This window comes from Phoca vitulina, unplaced genomic scaffold, assembly GCF_004348235.1.
Source record: "Phoca vitulina isolate PV1807 unplaced genomic scaffold, GSC_HSeal_1.0 scaffold2, whole genome shotgun sequence".
Classification (NCBI taxonomy): Eukaryota; Metazoa; Chordata; class Mammalia; order Carnivora; family Phocidae; genus Phoca; species Phoca vitulina.
In genome coordinates, this window is record NW_022589705.1 from 95,520,810 (window position 1) to 95,537,978 (window position 17,169).

At 45.4% G+C, this 17,169-nt stretch overlaps 1 protein-coding gene across 10 annotated transcripts in view; it reads right to left on the reverse strand.

Annotated features, from left to right (window-relative positions):
- The window catches only part of PER3 (period circadian regulator 3), a 75,560-nt gene that overhangs the window by 52,307 nt on the left and 6,084 nt on the right, over positions 1–17,169 (reverse strand). For all 10 annotated transcript variants that reach the window (XM_032394419.1, XM_032394427.1, XM_032394433.1 and 7 more), the window contains 8 exons: positions 15,132–15,180; positions 11,565–11,707; positions 9,855–9,933; positions 7,738–7,844; positions 7,311–7,467; positions 3,418–3,523; positions 2,146–2,274; positions 1,611–1,698 (listed from right to left, as the gene is read on the reverse strand). In XM_032394419.1, coding sequence (XP_032250310.1) covers positions 1,611–1,698; positions 2,146–2,274; positions 3,418–3,523; positions 7,311–7,467; positions 7,738–7,844; positions 9,855–9,933; positions 11,565–11,707; positions 15,132–15,180 — 858 coding nt within the window. The remainder of the gene's footprint in view (positions 1–1,610; positions 1,699–2,145; positions 2,275–3,417; positions 3,524–7,310; positions 7,468–7,737; positions 7,845–9,854; positions 9,934–11,564; positions 11,708–15,131; positions 15,181–17,169) is intronic.

Sequence of the window (17,169 nt, forward strand, 5' to 3'; positions counted from 1 at the left end):
TTGCATACTTGTTTCTCTTGAGTAAAGAGTAATAAAGATATTTTACTAGCTCTTTGAACTTGTAGGTCTTAAAATGCTAATAAAATCAAGATGCCCAAGTAACAATAGTTCCCCCCAAGCAATATTAAACGGCAGATTTTCCCTCGCCCCCAAAAGTCACATCCTATGTGTGTTAGAGTCAAATACAGCACATAGCTAAGTAGGAGAATAATATCAGTTTCTAGAATAGCATCATAAATACACAGAATTAGTTATAGCTTAAATTTTGTAAAATGGTGAATGATGGAATATTGATGTCTGCTTAAAAACACAGCCTTCAAACCATGGTACTGATAGCATTTCCAGACCAATGGTAGATGATAAGAAATGGAAAAAAACAGAAGGTGAGAAACAATCTGTACTCTGACAAGAAATACAGAGGTCAGGACATAAAATCGTGGCCCTAACGTGAGGTCCTAGGCCCAAGCAGCAGTGAGCAGCACAAAGTGGACAAAAAGACAAAAAAGAAAACATTTAGAAACTTCAGGCTTCAAATCCCCCTAAAGAAGTTCCAATGCCAGGACACAGGACAAGGATATACAGCAAGGAAGATACTCAAATAAATTCTTTTGCAGAGAGAGAATCTGATAGGTTCAAGGGACAAAAAAGGTGTTGTTTCTATCTTGTGCCCTTGCATCTATGGCCAAAGAGACAAGCAGAATATTAAACCTCCTGCCAAGGAGATAAGAAAAACTCAAGGGCTGGACATGCTCTATCCAGAGGGCAGCCTAGAGGCTCCCCATGATATCATCTGTAGGAGCAGCAGGTGGATGTTTTTGTTTTGTAAATTATGGCAAGCCCTGGAAAATATAGCTAGTATTTTTAAAAAATGTTGATTGACCTTAGAGAAGAAATTTCACCCTACTGTGTAAAATACCCACATTTGACAATGATAGAGACCATTAACAGCATTCAGGGGACCAAACCGATAAAGACTTCCAAAGTTACACTAACGTTCAGGAAAACAAATGAAGGGAAAGCTAGCTAAACTAAAGCGTTACTATAATTTGATCTCTACATTACAGATCTTTCTTTTGCTGTATAAGGCCAGTAGGCTGACTTTTCTAAAAACGTCAATTATCATGAGTGATCCAATTCCTTTGGAATGCTCCTTACCTCGTATCTGAGAAAAGTAAACATGTATCAAAAAAAAAAAAGTCCCCAGTTTTTCCTTCAATTTAGGTCATAAATATCCTTCATTTGTTCTAAATGACAAGAAGGGATTATTATGAGACGCACTCTACAATTAACTCTTTCTGTTGACAGATGCCTCATGTGGGAGAATCTATGAATCTGTTGGTAACATCAAAAACATTAACTGTGCAGTGGAAATATACAGAAATTACACTCTAATGCCGTTTAGCTTTCAGAGCAGTATTCGCGGCTACCATTAGCATTACTTCAATCACCACCTGGGCAGGTCACTGTGCGAGGCGGCAGCACCGGGCGCGGCTCTGTGCTCGCACGCAGCACGCCCGCGCAGGAGAGGGCGGCCCCGCGCGCGGAGGTCGGGGGCGGCCCCGCTGACTCACCGCCGAGCCGTCCCGCGCGCGTCCCCGTCACTCGCTCACCTGGTGACTTGGCCATTGACTCAGTGTAGAGCTGCTGACCTAGATTCTTCATTTCGTTCACACTGCCACAGACCTGCTGCCAAGTCAGCTGAGGGAAAAGAACGACGGAATATGTTTCAAAAATCAGAAAATTAAAAGATAAACAATACACACATTAAAAGATAAAGTACGTTTAACCCCTGGTTCTCTGAAGACATGACTAAAGGCCCAGTAACAACGTTAATCGCTTCCCCCCCGGGCCGCAGCACGCCGGTACAGAGGCGACTTTCCGTAAGTCTGTCCACAGGCCGGTAACTGTGAGAAAGCACACGATGAACCCAAATGCCACCTTGCGAAGGTGCTGTGTTCTTTTCACAGGCATTTTTCCAACCCCAAACGGACGAGGACGTCTGCTCATCAAACACGGTGCCAGCGGGTCAAGGACACACAACAGGCTGAGGCGCGGAAGCGGTGCTGACCCGTCTCACCCCACGAGGCAGGGACGCAAAGGACGCCGCCGGCACGCACGCCCGCACGCACGACGCCGCTCACGTACCGCTTCCCCGCGCGCTGCGTCGGCGCGGGCTCCGCTGGACTCACTGGACGACGGGAGGCTGAGGCGCGGCTCCTGCGAGTCGCTGCTGCCCAGGCTTCCGTAGCCGCTGGAGGCGCTCCCGTGAACCGGCTGAGGGAAGAAGGAGGCGCCGCTGAAGGAAGGAGGAGGTCCGGGGCCGCGGCCGCGGGGAGAGCCAGAGCGTCCACCTCAGACTTCACGCCAGCACGGACCTCCCTGAACCCCTAAGTCGGGCGCGTGAAGGCCGACGCTTTTAACTCGGCTGCGGACAGAGGGCCTTCCTCTCTCCCTTCAGCCGTTCTCCAGGGCAGGGCCTCGTTTTCTAGGCTAGGCGGGCGTTTCTAGAACAACGGATTTTTAGAAAGCCACATACCAGATGGAACAAAATATGGAAATAAACTCTAGCTCTTTATGCAGAGTTGAGAACAGACAGAAGAAATTAAATATACACCATGCTTCGTGCCGTGAACTTCACCCGTGAACCCTAGAGATTCTCTGGAAGACCGTGTGGAAGCCCCGGGGCTCACGGTCTCTCGGGGACACCATCCGTAAACGCTTTTCTGGTTTAGTCACGGGATCTCCACAGGAATCATCGTTGGCGTTTGTTTTCAGCAGGTAGTCTCCGCCACGTCTGCCTTGTAGTAACCAGATCCGGAGACCTGCCCTCCCTCTGTCCCCACCTTTAAAATTGGGATTGTTTTTTAAAATACTGAAGCCAGAAGCCAGAGGCTGAGCACATGGTAGCGTCCGGAATACACCAAGGATGCGCTCATTTAGAAACAGCTTCCCTGTCTCACCTGCTGACTAGCTTTGCTCTCTTGGAACGGGATCTTACAAGAATGTTCTGTGCATTTCACTCAGGAAAAGGAAAACAAGATGAATAAAACTGAATTTAAAAACAAAAACGGGGGGGCGCCTGGGTGGCTCAGTCGCTGGGCGTCTGCCTTCGGCTCAGGTCATGATCCCAGGGTCCTGGGATCGAGCCCCGCATCGGGCTCCCTGCTCTGCCCACTCCCCCTGCTTGTGTTCCCTCTCTCGCTGTGTCTCTCTCTGTCAAATAAATAAATAAAATCTTTAAAAAAAAATAAAAAATAAATAAAAACAAAAACAGGAAGACAAAAATTCCTGGAACGCAGAGGGCAAAGATTTCTCTCCTCGCGGTGTATTTTTGTGAGGTGACTTCACTAAGATCGACTGTTAAAATAAAACATGATTATGGAAATTTTGTGTTTGCTTTTTAAAATCTCACTTTACCTGTAAGAGAAGTTTGTGAATTTGTTCTTGTAATTCTGTTATGTCTTTGTCATTACTGTTCGTCTTTCTTTTTCTGGTAGCAAAAACATCCTCATTCAGTGGACTCCTACAAAGTGCCAAGTGCAAGATGGAGTCAGGCAATTCAAAATTTACAATAAAGTCTAAAGTGATTTTTAAACAGAATGTTCAAATAATAAATCTATACTTCTACAGAGCAACTCTTTGACTTCAAATAGAAAATATAAAGCTAAATCCCATCTGTGGAGGCAGAAAAAATACTAAGACATTAAGAAGCTTCTTTGGATCATCTAGAGCTCTAGTCTTTCAACATCTGTGTCAGCACTGTTTTTGTAGAAATCTAAAATCAGTGACGAGTAACCTCCTTAGCTACCAAAATATCTTCAACAACCACTGGTCTCAACATTTAACATTAACTGAGTAACCTATTGTAGAGATTTTAAGACCCTAGGTCCGCCAAACAACATTTAATGTTTAATGTACCTAATCGCTTCAGCAACCCAACTATTGGTGAAAATGTGGCTGTCACAACCTGCAGTCTTGTTTACACTAGAGTGTTTCAAAACTACCACCTGAACACAGTGAGAGGCAGATGTGCCAGCTAGAAAACATCACAAAGAAGAGAAGGAAATGATGTTCATTTAGGACCTTCTATGTGACAGGAACCATGCTGCTTTTATAACATACAGCAAGAAGAACATTTTTAAAATCCTTACAATGTGCCAGACACCGTCCCAAGTGCTCTAGCAAGTATTACCTCCTTCACCGGAGTTGAAAACTTCTCAAAGTCACCTAGCTGGTAAAGTCTAAGCAGGTATTCATGAAGGGACCAGAGTCTAGGTTTCGGGGTGCACTTTTGGCACCACAGTGTATTGCCTCTCAGCACCTCAGTAACTCAAGTACTATTAACGTGATACACTGATCAGACGTGTCATCTCCTGAGTCCTCCCAACCCTGCGAAGCAGGAATCATCGTGATGCCAGAGAGGTTGGGTTACTTGCTGACTCTCATACCTGAGAAGCAGCAGTCAGGGTTTGAATCTACATGCCTGACTCCAAAGCCAGTGCCTTCCCTTTTCCATTCTGCCATCCTGCTGTTTCTCACAACTTAAACGCACAACCCAATTCCCTAAAAACATACTTTCCCAAAGAAACAATTATCAAAAAAACCCACAGGATATTAGCAGTGTCATAAAAGTAGTCAGGAAGAGCTCTGCCTCTGGAGACCACTTCCCTCTCTGTGCAGACCCCCGTGGCAATGTCGTCTCCCTCAGCGGGCAGACCGTGGGTGGTGCCCTCTGACAGCTGTCAGCACGGCCTGGGGCATGTGGAACGTACACGGCAAACCGTGCCTGAGTGCACCGCCTGGCACACTGTGCGCGGCGCCCCCTTGGCCCGTCTAATGCCCGTGCCCCCCTGCTTCCCACTGGCATGGGAGCTCTGTGGGGTCAGGCTCTCTGCCCTGCTGTGTTCACCTCTCTGGTACCTCCAACAGGCACATACAAGAATGAATCCATCAGGGAAGGAGCAGTCTGGGGGTAAGGTACATCTGACCCGTGATAAATACGTCCACGCACTATGAGCTTGAATACCTTCCAGAAACGTTTGGGTCTGTCTGTCAAATGAAATTCTGGAACAGAAATAGAACCAACTGCTTTGTGTTGTGAGGTCTGTGAAACTTTCTACAAAGCCAGGTTGTGTCTTTAGTCAGTAATCATGTAACTCGAGATGATGAACGTGCCGGCTGTGGAGACGCAGCCTTGACCAGAAAGCGGCAAATGCCGTGCAGCGCTAGGCGACTGGCTATGGAAGGACGCTGCTCGAGGAGTCAGGGAGAAAACCTGGTTCTTGTCTCCACTTCCCCACCTCCTCCTCAAGGGACCTCTGCGAAAGTTACTCTTTCGCCGAGTATATGGATATTATCTGTAGGATCACCTGCCTGCTCACAGAGAGGTGGCTAGGTTCCCTGCTGAACACCCTCCCTGTCCCCCCTCACTGTTCCCATTTCAACCTCACACTTGCCAAAACTCCACTCACACGTGCCATTTCTAGGTCCTGGCTCTCCCACTGCACTGTGGGCCCCAGGACAGTGGAGACGCTGTCTGTGTGGTCTACCATCTTAGTCTCAGGGTCTAGCACAATGCCCGGCACAGCAGGTGACCCAGAAGTCCTCGTTAAAACAGTTGTATAAACATAATGGATGATTATTTTACAAGAGTGATAAACACTTACTAGACTCTAAGTTTTTCCTTCACATCATCCCGGAAATTGAGATGCAAATGGTATAATTTATAATTTTTTTTTTAAACTGCAAACACTGTGAGTACTTATCAGTTAATTTCATACGTTATATAATCAAACTGAAAGGACACCTGAAAGCATCTAGGACATGGCTCTGGCACTGACAGGGAAGGCACGCAGACCAATGGACAGACACCCAGAGGGACACCTCATGAGAGCAATCATACTTGCTCTGGGGTTTCCTATAGTCATACTAAGGAACCACCTGATTTGATTTTCATTTCCCCACAGATTTCCCTACTGGGAAAAAAAAGTCCTTTCTGACCAACATGAATAACATTGAATTGGCAGTCATATTTCTTATCCTACTTATTACATTAGTTTTCTAGCACAAATTGGTCTCTTGAGTTAAGGCAGCATGGAGCCCATTTCTCCCATTAGGGTTCCAGACCTGCTCTGCTGAGAGGCCAAACCCCAGAGCACAAAGACATAGGAGGACCTTGGGACCGTTTCTCACCATGGCTACGTATCCTCTATTATAGTATTAAAACATGACAAAAGAAGTCTTACTGGTAGACCTACTGTTCTCAGTTTTACACTTATGTGCACAAAACTGTAAAACAAAACACAAAAGACATAATGTCTCAATCTCAGCATGATCCTAAAGAGTTAAGTAAAATTTCCATGCTAAAAAAAAAAAAAACCAAAACGTTACCACAGGGAAACCTACAGCCCAGCTGAGAAACCTACAGGTCAATTTTAAATTTTAAACCAAAAAGTCAAGGGACTGGGAGTATTTTAGGCTACAAGAGTAGCAGGCCAGGTTGTTCCAGATTCATTTCACGAGGTTCTGTTACATGGACGGTAGCAGTAATCAAACAGGCTAGAGTCAGCCGTGTTGGCAGGAAAATAACAGCTAAAGCATCTAATTTTTAAAAATAAAGATTTGATACAATGGACATCAATAAGTGGAATTTGACAGCAGAAGCTGATATAAAAAGTTTTACGTGGTCACTAAAGAGAACTTTAAAATTCAGAAAAGACAAAAAAAACCAAACAAAACCAAAACAAACCAACCCTCATCCCATTACCCTACACATAGCCAAAATTTGTATTTTATTTCCTTTCTTCTTCTTTTTCCTACTTCACAGTGTTTGCTGTCATCTGAACACATTTATATTCATATGGTATAAACAATTTTGTATGCTGCTTTTTAAATCGAATATATATCAATTTCTCATGTTATATAATCTTTGCAAAAATTTCCTTTGACCAATAATACAACATGTCAAACAAATAGTCTAGAACTTACTTAATGATCAACATATAAGCTACTCTAAGCCAGCCATTATGATTGAACAATGGTGAAAATGTGTCTTTTCTTTATAAAGCTCTTCTGTATTTAGGCCTATTTCCTTAGACTGTTTCCATAAGGGAATCATGAGGTCAAAGAGGTAGAAATCTTTCAAGGTTCTTGACATACATTGCAAAACTGTCTTCCAAAAGCACTTAAAAAAAAAAAAAATCTGTGCTTTATTTGGTTTATGTATCAATTGAGTCAAAGGGAGTCAGTAGGTGGAAGAATACTATTTGGTAAAAACATTCTTCTAAAATCATGAACACTGACTGACTTACGTTCGAACTTTATGCCGACCAATGATGAACGATACCTTCCGGCTCCATGGGTTCACAAAGCTGGACCAGCTGGAGTCCAAGATGACGTAATCTCCATTTTGAGTACAAAATCGAATGGGTGAGTGCTCAAAGGGAGGGTGGCCTGCATACTTCAAGACTATGTAAGATAATACGACGAGATTAGAATTTATTTAATGCAGATACTTACTGCAGATGTCTTTTTCTAAGCGTTTATTGGTAAGTTTTTCAGATGTCAAAATAGAAAAAAAAAAATTGTTTTAGCAGCTTCAACACAGTGCTCACCTGTTAAAGGTTGAGCTCTAGTGATTAAGAGCTTAGGAGAAGATCTAACAAGAAATGAAATGGAGAATTAGAGCGGATGAGTGGTTACACAAAAACTTCCTCCTATAAAGAAGCAGGTCCTTACCTTTTTGGTGTACAGCAAGCATGAGAGAACGATCTTCTGGGTGCAGATACGCTAAGACAGACGTTCCCATCAGATCCTGAGGTAGGTAACCCAGCAGAGGCACCGCTCTGGGGTAGAGACACAGCACAGACAGCACGTTACATGCAACAAGTAATTTTCAGACTTTATACACTTTAAACAATACTTTTTTACTTAATTCTAAATATGAAAAAAAAAAAAGGTATGCAAAAGATGTCATTCCAGCATTTATAAAAGGAGCAAACCACCTCAGTGCCTACACCATGGGGAAATGGTTCCATAATCTAAGAAATGCTGGGCATTGGACATGTGTCAAAGTCGCCTATGGAACTTGCTAGAAAACGATTCACAGGCTCACCACAGGCTAACTAAATCAGGGTTTCTGGGGTAAGACCAGGAATCTGTATTTTTAGCAAGTTCCTCAGGGGTCTCTGATTGCCTCCCCTTCCCCATTTAAAAAGTTTACAAAGATCATATCATAACGCAGAAGAATGTTTATGGTGTTAAGTTAATAAAGCAGGCTACAAATTTATCCAGCACAATTAAAACCACACAGAAACAGTGTCTCCCATAAGGTAATAACAAATAGACACCAGGAACACAAAGACATGTGCAGGATGAAGCTTTAGGGAAAGCCATGAAGGCAGAACCTTAAGGATGACTTGGAAAGAACTGACTCCATAAATGTTTTCTGTGTGTACAAATTCACAAACATTTTCTAATGCAATAAATTTAAGCCATTACCATGGTATCTGCAGCTAAATGTTCTTACTCTCTACAGACTCCATGATACAAAGTATTTCATCAATTACTGTTTAGATTCAGGGTATCCATTATAAAATAAACCTATTTTCAGATGTTAAGATTTTTTAAAAATCAAAATTAAGAGCTATCATAACTGTGCCAGCCGTTTTGACTTTGTTGTTTTACAATTACATGCGCCATGGTGCACTGAGCCCCAGATTTCCAGATTTCACAAATAAATTTCAAAAATAAACGGGGGGAAGGGCGCCTGGGTGGCTCAGTCGGTTAAGCGACTGCCTTCGGCTCAGGTCATGATCCTGGAGTCCTGGGATCGAGTCCCACATCGGGCTCCCTGCTCGGCGGGGAGTCTGCTTCTCCCTCTGACCCTCCTCCCTCTCGTGCTCTCTGTCTCTCATTCTCTCTCTCGCAAATAAATAAATAAAATCTTTAAAAAAAAAATAAATAAATAAACGGGGGGGAGGGCGCCTGGGTGGCTCAGATGGTTGAGCATCTGCCTTCGGCTCAGGTCATGATCTCAGGGTCCTGGGATCGAGTCCCGCATCGGGTTCCCTGCTCAGTGCAGAGCCTGCTTCTCCCTCTCCCTCTGCCACTCCCTCTGCTTGTGCTCTTCTGTCTATCTCTCTGTCAAATAAATAAATAAAATCTTTAAAAAAAAAATAAATAAATAAAATAAACGTGGGGGAAACAGAGGGTACTCATGAGGGGATAACAATGTTTATTTTTCCAAATAAAAGTATTAAAAAACAACAATAAGCAATGACTACTACCTATATCACTATTCTTTAAGAGCACTTTAATACCAAAAAAAAGTGGAAAAGACGTAAGTTCAAAATGACTGATGATGCTTTAAATTAAGTAAACGTAGCTTTACCAAAAAAAAAACAAAAAACAAAAAAAACTGTTCTTTTTTTCCTTTTGTTTCTCCCCCTCATTTCAGACTCATAAACATTTCATCAAAAGGTGTTTAGCAAAGCACTTGTCTGGTGGAAATCATGCTTGCACAGGAGCTCGAGGCCAGAGTTAGAGTTTTGGTCTCCTTTAGAGGACAATCACGTACCATGTCCAGGTTCACTGTTCTCTTGTGTAACGTGGAACAATAATTCCTGACTTACCTAAAGCAGACTACTGTGAAATCAAATATAACTTGTAAACTGTAGACGTATAATATGCAAGATACTTATATTAAAACATAAACTTCAAGCTAAGAAATCAAAGGGGCAAATGGATAGGTGTCCATTTCATAATGGAGAGGTATGTAAACATAATGTAAATGTTCTCATATTTCTATCTATTTTCAGAAACAAAATTTCTTTCAGGCTTAAAGAAGCACTTACCTTTCATCTATTTCAAGAAAGACACAGCCTGGGGTGTGTGTTGTGGTAAAAATTCTTTTATCCACCGGGATTCGAGGAGCTATGAAAAACAGAAAGACTCACCTAAAGGCAAATATCTAATCAGTCATCCACTTAACTGAGCACTTACATTAAAGAGAGAACAATATCTCTGTATGAAATGGAAGAAATCTCACTTAGGGCCCTGGCCTTCAAGAAGCCAAGGCTACGGTTAAATTATAATACTTGTCATTATTAACTACATTTCGAGTAGGTCAAAATGCGATGCCTACCGAAGTTAATTTTAAATAGAGTTTGTGTGCACGGAAAGCTTACTCATCACAATCCCACAGTCAAAGCTGGAGGAAATGAAAGGTCAGGCCCGGCAAGCCTGCTGGTATTTGGTGGCGGTGTACAACTAAGTACATTGGATTTGGCGTCAGTTATGACGCGGATATTTTAAATCTGTGTCAGAAAACAGGTACGGTGAGTTCGACCGTAGCTCACTTTGAAAACGCAGTGATTTGAAATCATGCACAGTTTCATCTGCAAGAAATGAGAGGTGAAGGGAGTCCCCCAAGAATACACACACACACGCACACACCTCATCTAGGGCTACCTCTGTGCGCCGTGTGTTTTACAGGAGACATGCCCGTCCACACCTGACTTCAGACGGCCCCCCTTCCACCCTCACAGTTAACTGCGGAGGAGCAGGCCCACCACCAGCCACGTCCGGGAGCCCCCGCGAGGCTTCTCCAAGGTGAGGCGCCCAGGCACCGTAGCATCTGTGTATTTCTTCACAGTTAACGTGTGTAAAGCTGTGTTATTGTTTTTATTAGATTCCTGGCCCATTGTTAACGAGTGGTTAAGTTTTTGAGTGTTGTGCCCCTAAACACATTTTTCCCTTAAGCCCTGTGGTTTTGTGTGTGTGTGTGTTTTGGTGTGGGGTTTTTTTGTTGTTTTTTTGCATAGGATGGTAATTTTTAGGAAAGCACATGTCAGATTACAGCAGAACTGACTTTAATTTCAAATAACAAATGGAAGCTGCTTGTGTATTAACCCATGAATTTGGAAATGTAGTTCTGCCACCAGAGGATAGAAACTACAGTTTTCACTTAAGGGCTTTCTGGACATGTAAAAAATATAAATTCATTCTTGTGACCTCACTGTGCAACAATTTTCATGCTCTCTCTCTTTTTTTAAAGATTTATTTATTGAGAGAGAGTGCGTGCGTAGGGGGAGAGGCAGATGGAGGGAATCTCAAGCAGACTCCCTGCTGGGCATGGAGCCCGACTCGGGGCTCGATCCCACAACTGGTAAGATCATGACCTGAGCTGAAACCAATGGTCAGGTGCTTAACCAACTGAGCCACCGAGGCGCCCCCAAGTTCCATGTTCTTGTTTCACACAGGGCAGAAGCCAAAGGCCACATGATAGGCACCAGTAGAGAATGGATCAGAGGACCAGGTATTGGTGGCCAAGTTTGTGCTTAGACCCTTAGGGCTGCGCCGACCTTGAAGGAGACAACCACCAAGAAGTCAGGGTCAGGAAACATCAGGGCAGATCAGCTCTAAATGCCCAAGAGTTCAGGGCCAACATGAAGCCACTAGCACTCTTTTCTGGTTCTGTGGCTGCCGTAAACAGGCTTTCACATGTTCCTACCTGAGGTGCTGTCAGGTTACGTTTGATCTGAAAGCAGACACTCCTGACTTACCTTCATAACCAGAGTGAATCTTCTCCACCAGGGTGAGACAGCAGGGCTCAGATTCCGGCTGGGTAGAGCTATGTACGTGCATCAAATACGGGATAATCCGGAATGGGTAGTAATGCTTTTCTTGCTCTGTGTCTTGGCCTCCCCTGAAAAGCACAGAAAGGGGAGTAACCAGTCCTGATGCATTCAGGCGCCCAACGTGAAGCAAGGCCAGGAGAGACGCCTTCTTGGTGATTTCCGAGAGAGACCTATCCAAATCTAAAAAGTTTAAACGTGTTTATTTTAAAAAGAAATGTTAGTTTACATGTTTGATACCCAAGGATAATTACACTCATTCATTATTCAATGAAAAAAAGGTTTTATGGAGAACCAGTTTAGTGTGTTAAAAATGGAACTAGCCATCCTATGACTTTTCTTTTCACCCAAACCGTAACTTCCCAATGTGACTTCCCTACCTGTCTTACCTCACGCGTCTAAACCAAGTACCACGTGACAGAAATCAGGGTTCCCTGTGATCATGCCCCCCGAAGCCAGCTCTCCACCATCCCTACCTATACTCTCTCAGGGGACTGACTTAGTCTCATAGCGTCAGCTACTACCTGGATGGGCAGAGGGCCCTGTGCATGGGGAAGTGCTCCTTACATGCCTGCCTGAGCAGGAGAGCAGGGCTAGAACCTGCTCGGCGAGCCCCAGCCCCGGCTGTGGGGCACCTCCCTGGGCAGGGGCGGCTCAACTCCCAGGCTTTCACCCTGTTTTAGAGCTCCAGCTGCCCGGAGGACATTTCTCCTTGGATACACCATGGTCCCCTGAGTGTCAACGTGCGCACAACCGAATCCATACTCCCCCGTTTCTATGAGTCACACCTCGCCTCTCCCACCATTGTTCGAAGTGATGTCAGGTGGTCTTTAGCTGCCTAGAAGCTCCACGTCCACGTCCACGTGCCCTGGCGCTCCCACCCCCACCTCGCTTCCTTGCCTCTCTGCAGACTCTGGCGCCTCCACTCTCAACCGTGACCCCACTTCTGCCACTGAGACAAGACAGCGGCCTGACACTGACCCTGACCCACAGCTGTGCTGTGTCTCCCACTCCCTCCTGTTTCTGTGCACGCGTCTCCCAGGCTCATCCCGTCCCCGGCTTCTCCATGTCCTGTCCGTGCTGACGACCCGAGTACCTGTCTCTAGCACCTGTCTCTACCTTCTCCCTGAACTCCAGACCCACGTACCAATGCCGAGTCAACCCTGCAAGTTAGATTTCCAACAGATAGGGCAAATCAACTTGTCTAAAACCAGGCGCCGGACTCTTCCCCTCCTCGCTCCAGGAGGCGGCTCTCCTGGTTTCCTTTGCCCCCAGTAAAGGGCCACTGGAGTCAGGGACCCTCGTGTCACCTTCGCCGAATCCTTTATTTCACACCCAAAACTAGTCCATTAATGAACTCCGATAACTCTCCCGTACACAAATATCCAGAATACTCCAAAACATCCAGAATATTTCCACATCTTCCTGCCACCGCCGCCTGGGGTGACAGCCCTTCCCGCTGCCTGTCATCCCTGCACCTTCTCTAGCCCAGCGCCCAGTGCGGTCCTTTCATGCCAGTTCTCGTCCTTCTGAAAAATGAAACTGTCCTATCTCTGTCCACTGAGGATTCCCAGGAGCCAGGAGGAGCCTGCTTGGTCTCCATACGGTAATGCCATTTCCCACAAGGAATGAGGGATGGTCGGAGAAATGACGGACTCCATGTCTGAGGTAGGAAACGTCTAGGCGGGGCCTGGGCCACTGTGCCCGAAGCAAAGGCAGCTGTCAGCGACCACAGGGGTGCCCTCACATGGCACTGGAGCTAACCTGAAGGGCTTCCTGCTGGCCGCAGACGGGACCGCTTGAGCAGCATGGAGATGAACGAGAGCCCTATGTTCTAGCTCACACTCTGAAATGCTGATGGAGGAATGATACCCAGTCTGAGATCTGCTTCAGGATCACGGGGAGGGTGGGCTGAGGTGCAGGCGGCGGCAGAGATGACGGAAGACAGGCCACGGGTTAACGTTACTGAAGCTGAACGGTGAGTACACACCAGTTCACTGTACTATTGCCTCGACTTCCATGTTATTTTGCAAATTCCGATAGTAAAGTTTTCAAATAAATGCTTAACCTGAACGAAAACATTTCCTTCAGAAATCAAAGCTCCCGACGGTCTGGTCCCTGTTTCTTCATCTCCTTCCACCCTCTGCTCCAGCCACATTAGCTTCCTTGTTACTCCCCCCACAGGCCAAGCATGCTCTGCCCCAGGGCCTTTGCACTTGTCTCGAACACTCTTCCCTCAGATAGAGGTATGGCTCGCTCCCTCACCTCCTTCAGGCTCTGGCTCAAATCAGCCTTCTTATTAGAGAACATTCCTTCACCCTGAACACACTAGCAATCTCTCCCCTGCCCAGAATTCTCTCACTCTCCACTGTTCCACACAGAACTTACCGCCAGAGGACACATACGTAGGTACCTGTTTGTTATTGGTCTCCCCCCACACACAAAATGGAAGGTCCACGAGGGCAAGAACTTTGCACCTGTAACCTCGCCTGGCTCAGAGAAGGCACACAAATGTATTTATTAGCAAAACAAACACAAACAGTCCTTCGTCTGTGGCAAGCACTGGTCTAAGAGCTTCATAACAACTCATCTGTGAGGAACGAATGAACACAGCCCTCCCTCCTGCACCCCTTCCCCGGGGTAGCCCTCCCCAAGCACTGCAATGCTCTTAGCTCAAGGCCCCCAACCCCATGGAGGGCTGACTGATCCACTACAAGGAAAGGAGCCTTCTCTTGAGTTTCCCACATCTGGAGCCTTTACTAACTTCAACACTCACGCTGGCAATCGTGACGTCACTGAACCACGTTTTCTTCTAATTGCAAAAGTAACATGAACACATCACAGTAAATTCAGGACAGGAAAAAAAAATCACTAATAAGTCCTATCAGAAATCAACTACGATTAAAATTTTGGTCTGTTTTCTTCCAGTTCACTATGTCTGGACCTTTTAAATCCTTCTCTTAGACATATCTATCTTACTTTCTTTAGACTTATTTAAAATTTAAGAAGTTAGCGGCGCCTGGCTGGCTCAGTCGGTAGAGCGTGTGACTCTTGATCTCCAGGTCACGAGTTCAAGCCATACATTAGGCACAGAGCTCGCTTAAAAAAAAAAATTTAAAAAATAAAGTAAAATTTCAAAAATTAATTTTAAATGAGACCAAAAGTCAAAAAGCAAACAAAAAACAAAAGATCCCCAAACAATGGGCATTTGAAAGTGTAATTAACATCATCCAGCAGTTCTTAGAGAGACAGAGAGCACGAGAGAGAGCATGAGAGAGAGCGAGCACCCCCAGGCTAAGAATGATCTCTCTGTTCTTTTTCCTGACTGCATTATTATCTAGTCATTTTTTGAGTGTCTGCTCTTCTCCTCAATCAAAATAAAAACTTCTTGTGGCAAGAACCCAGTGCTAGCTGAATACAAAAGAATCTAAAAAGGGCCAAATAAAATCAGAGCGTAACCCACCGTTCCTGGCCCCCACAAGCCCCTAGACTTACCGGATCCTGCAGAAAAAGGATTTCACTGGAGCAAATTCGTACTGAGATGCTGCGGGAAACAGAGACAAAAGTGTTAATCACCCCCTCCCAGAGCAATAGGCCAGAGCAGCTCCCCTCAGCAAGACAAACTCCAACTATCCCCAAACAAACAAGAAACTATTCTTTCAAAGAAGGAGATATTCTTGATTCAAACAGGGCTCCTGCCCTCACTTTGAGATCAAGTCACATCCAGTATTTTCCAGGGGGCTTTGGTACTCTAGCAGTGACCTTCAGGGAGACAGTGAGGATATGTGGGACTGAGGGCTTTCCCTCATTGAACTGCTGAAACTACCCGAGCTCCTCCTTCCAAGGTCAAGGCAATAAACCGGGGACACAGTTACTTTGGTGGGCATATTCTATTTCACTGTGACAGTCTGGACATGCCTCAGAAACCGATTTGGACAACTTACAGCATATAGGTATGTGATTCACAAATGTCTTTCACTTTTTTCTTTCCCTGGACAAAGTCCCCAAAGTTGGGTCCCAGAAATGACATGATCGTCTTAGGACTCTCACCGTGGAGTGCCACACTGATCTACAGAAGATCGTACCAACCAACAGGGTCTCTAACGACATGTTCTCACAACCCTCATGCCAATGGTTGCACCAATTTTATTGATTTCGGCATTAATTTTATTGATTTGTGAAGTGGTAATTCAGAAATGTTTAACTTTGCCTTGATCAAGGGGCCGAACCTTTTTTTCCCAAGTGTTTGTTGACTATTTAGCTCTCCTCTGCTTAGAGCTCCTTGAATTGATCTTTTGGGCATTTGCTCACTGGGGTGAAAAATCCTCAGTTTTAGGAACCAAGGAAATGCTTAAAACCAAGGAGATGTTTTACAAACATACACTGAAGGAGCATAAACAATGAGAGCTCTGAAGAACCAAGACAGGGCACATGGTCCAGGTCTTTGCACTTCTTAGGAAAGGATCACGGGAAGAGTCAGAAAATGGGCTTTTGAACGATCAGGGAAAACGTACATGATTAAAAAAAACAAAACAAAACAAAACAAACGCAAAAACTCCAGTTTCAAAGGCACCAATGATCCAACTGTCAGAATTCAGAACACTACGGAAGTCACAGTCCTGGAATTCTGAAACCAGAAGACTGTTCTTACAGCTCATCTGTGACAAAGAACCAAGCTGACAAGGTCAGCTCACCGAATTCATTGCTCTAAGATACCCGACGGCCCTGATATCAAAACCACCCCAGGAAAGGCTCAGATAAGTTTGCAGAGGAATGACGGCAAGGTAAGGATGTTTCAAAAATATTCTTAATTTTTTGAGATGATTTTTATGAACAGGACTGATTCCTTGGTGTGGCTTTCAAACGCCCACCTTTGTGTGACTAGATGTCCTGATTGACGGTTCTGGCTGCAGGGATGGACATGGTCAGGAGGGGCAGCGGTTCCGAGCAAGGACCCTGGACTCACACCGCCAGGCTCCACGCCTACCGGCAGCATGACCTTGGGTGAGTCCCTTAGCTCTGTGCCTCAGTGATCGCAGCGGCCGAGAAGGGGCGTGGCTCCCAGCTTCAGGGGACGTAACTGACCACAGGCCACAGCTGCTGCCCCAGGGCCCCGTGTCGGGTAGCTATTCCCGTCCAGTGCCCTAGCACAGAGCGGTACTGGAACAGGACCATTCCATGGAGACGCAGGGCTCCTCCAGTGCATGACCGTGGCTCGGACTTCCCTTTGACTTGCCTGGCCAAGCTGTCTTTTGAGCTGTGCGGCAGGCCAAGCCATCTCCTCCCCAGTCCCCCTTGTCCCCACTCCCTCCACGGGTGTCAGTCGTGTGCTGTGGGCTGAGGGCACAGCTTCCCCCCTCCCCCACCCCCCACAGCAAGTCGCCTACACAGCTGACCCCATTTTGGCATCTGCTGCTCAGCAGACCCAAACTAACACAGCTACCTCATCTGTCAACTGGGGACAGTGATGGTATCTACACCTCACAAGGTTTTTGTGAAGATTAAACGAGTCAATCCACTGAAACATGAAGAA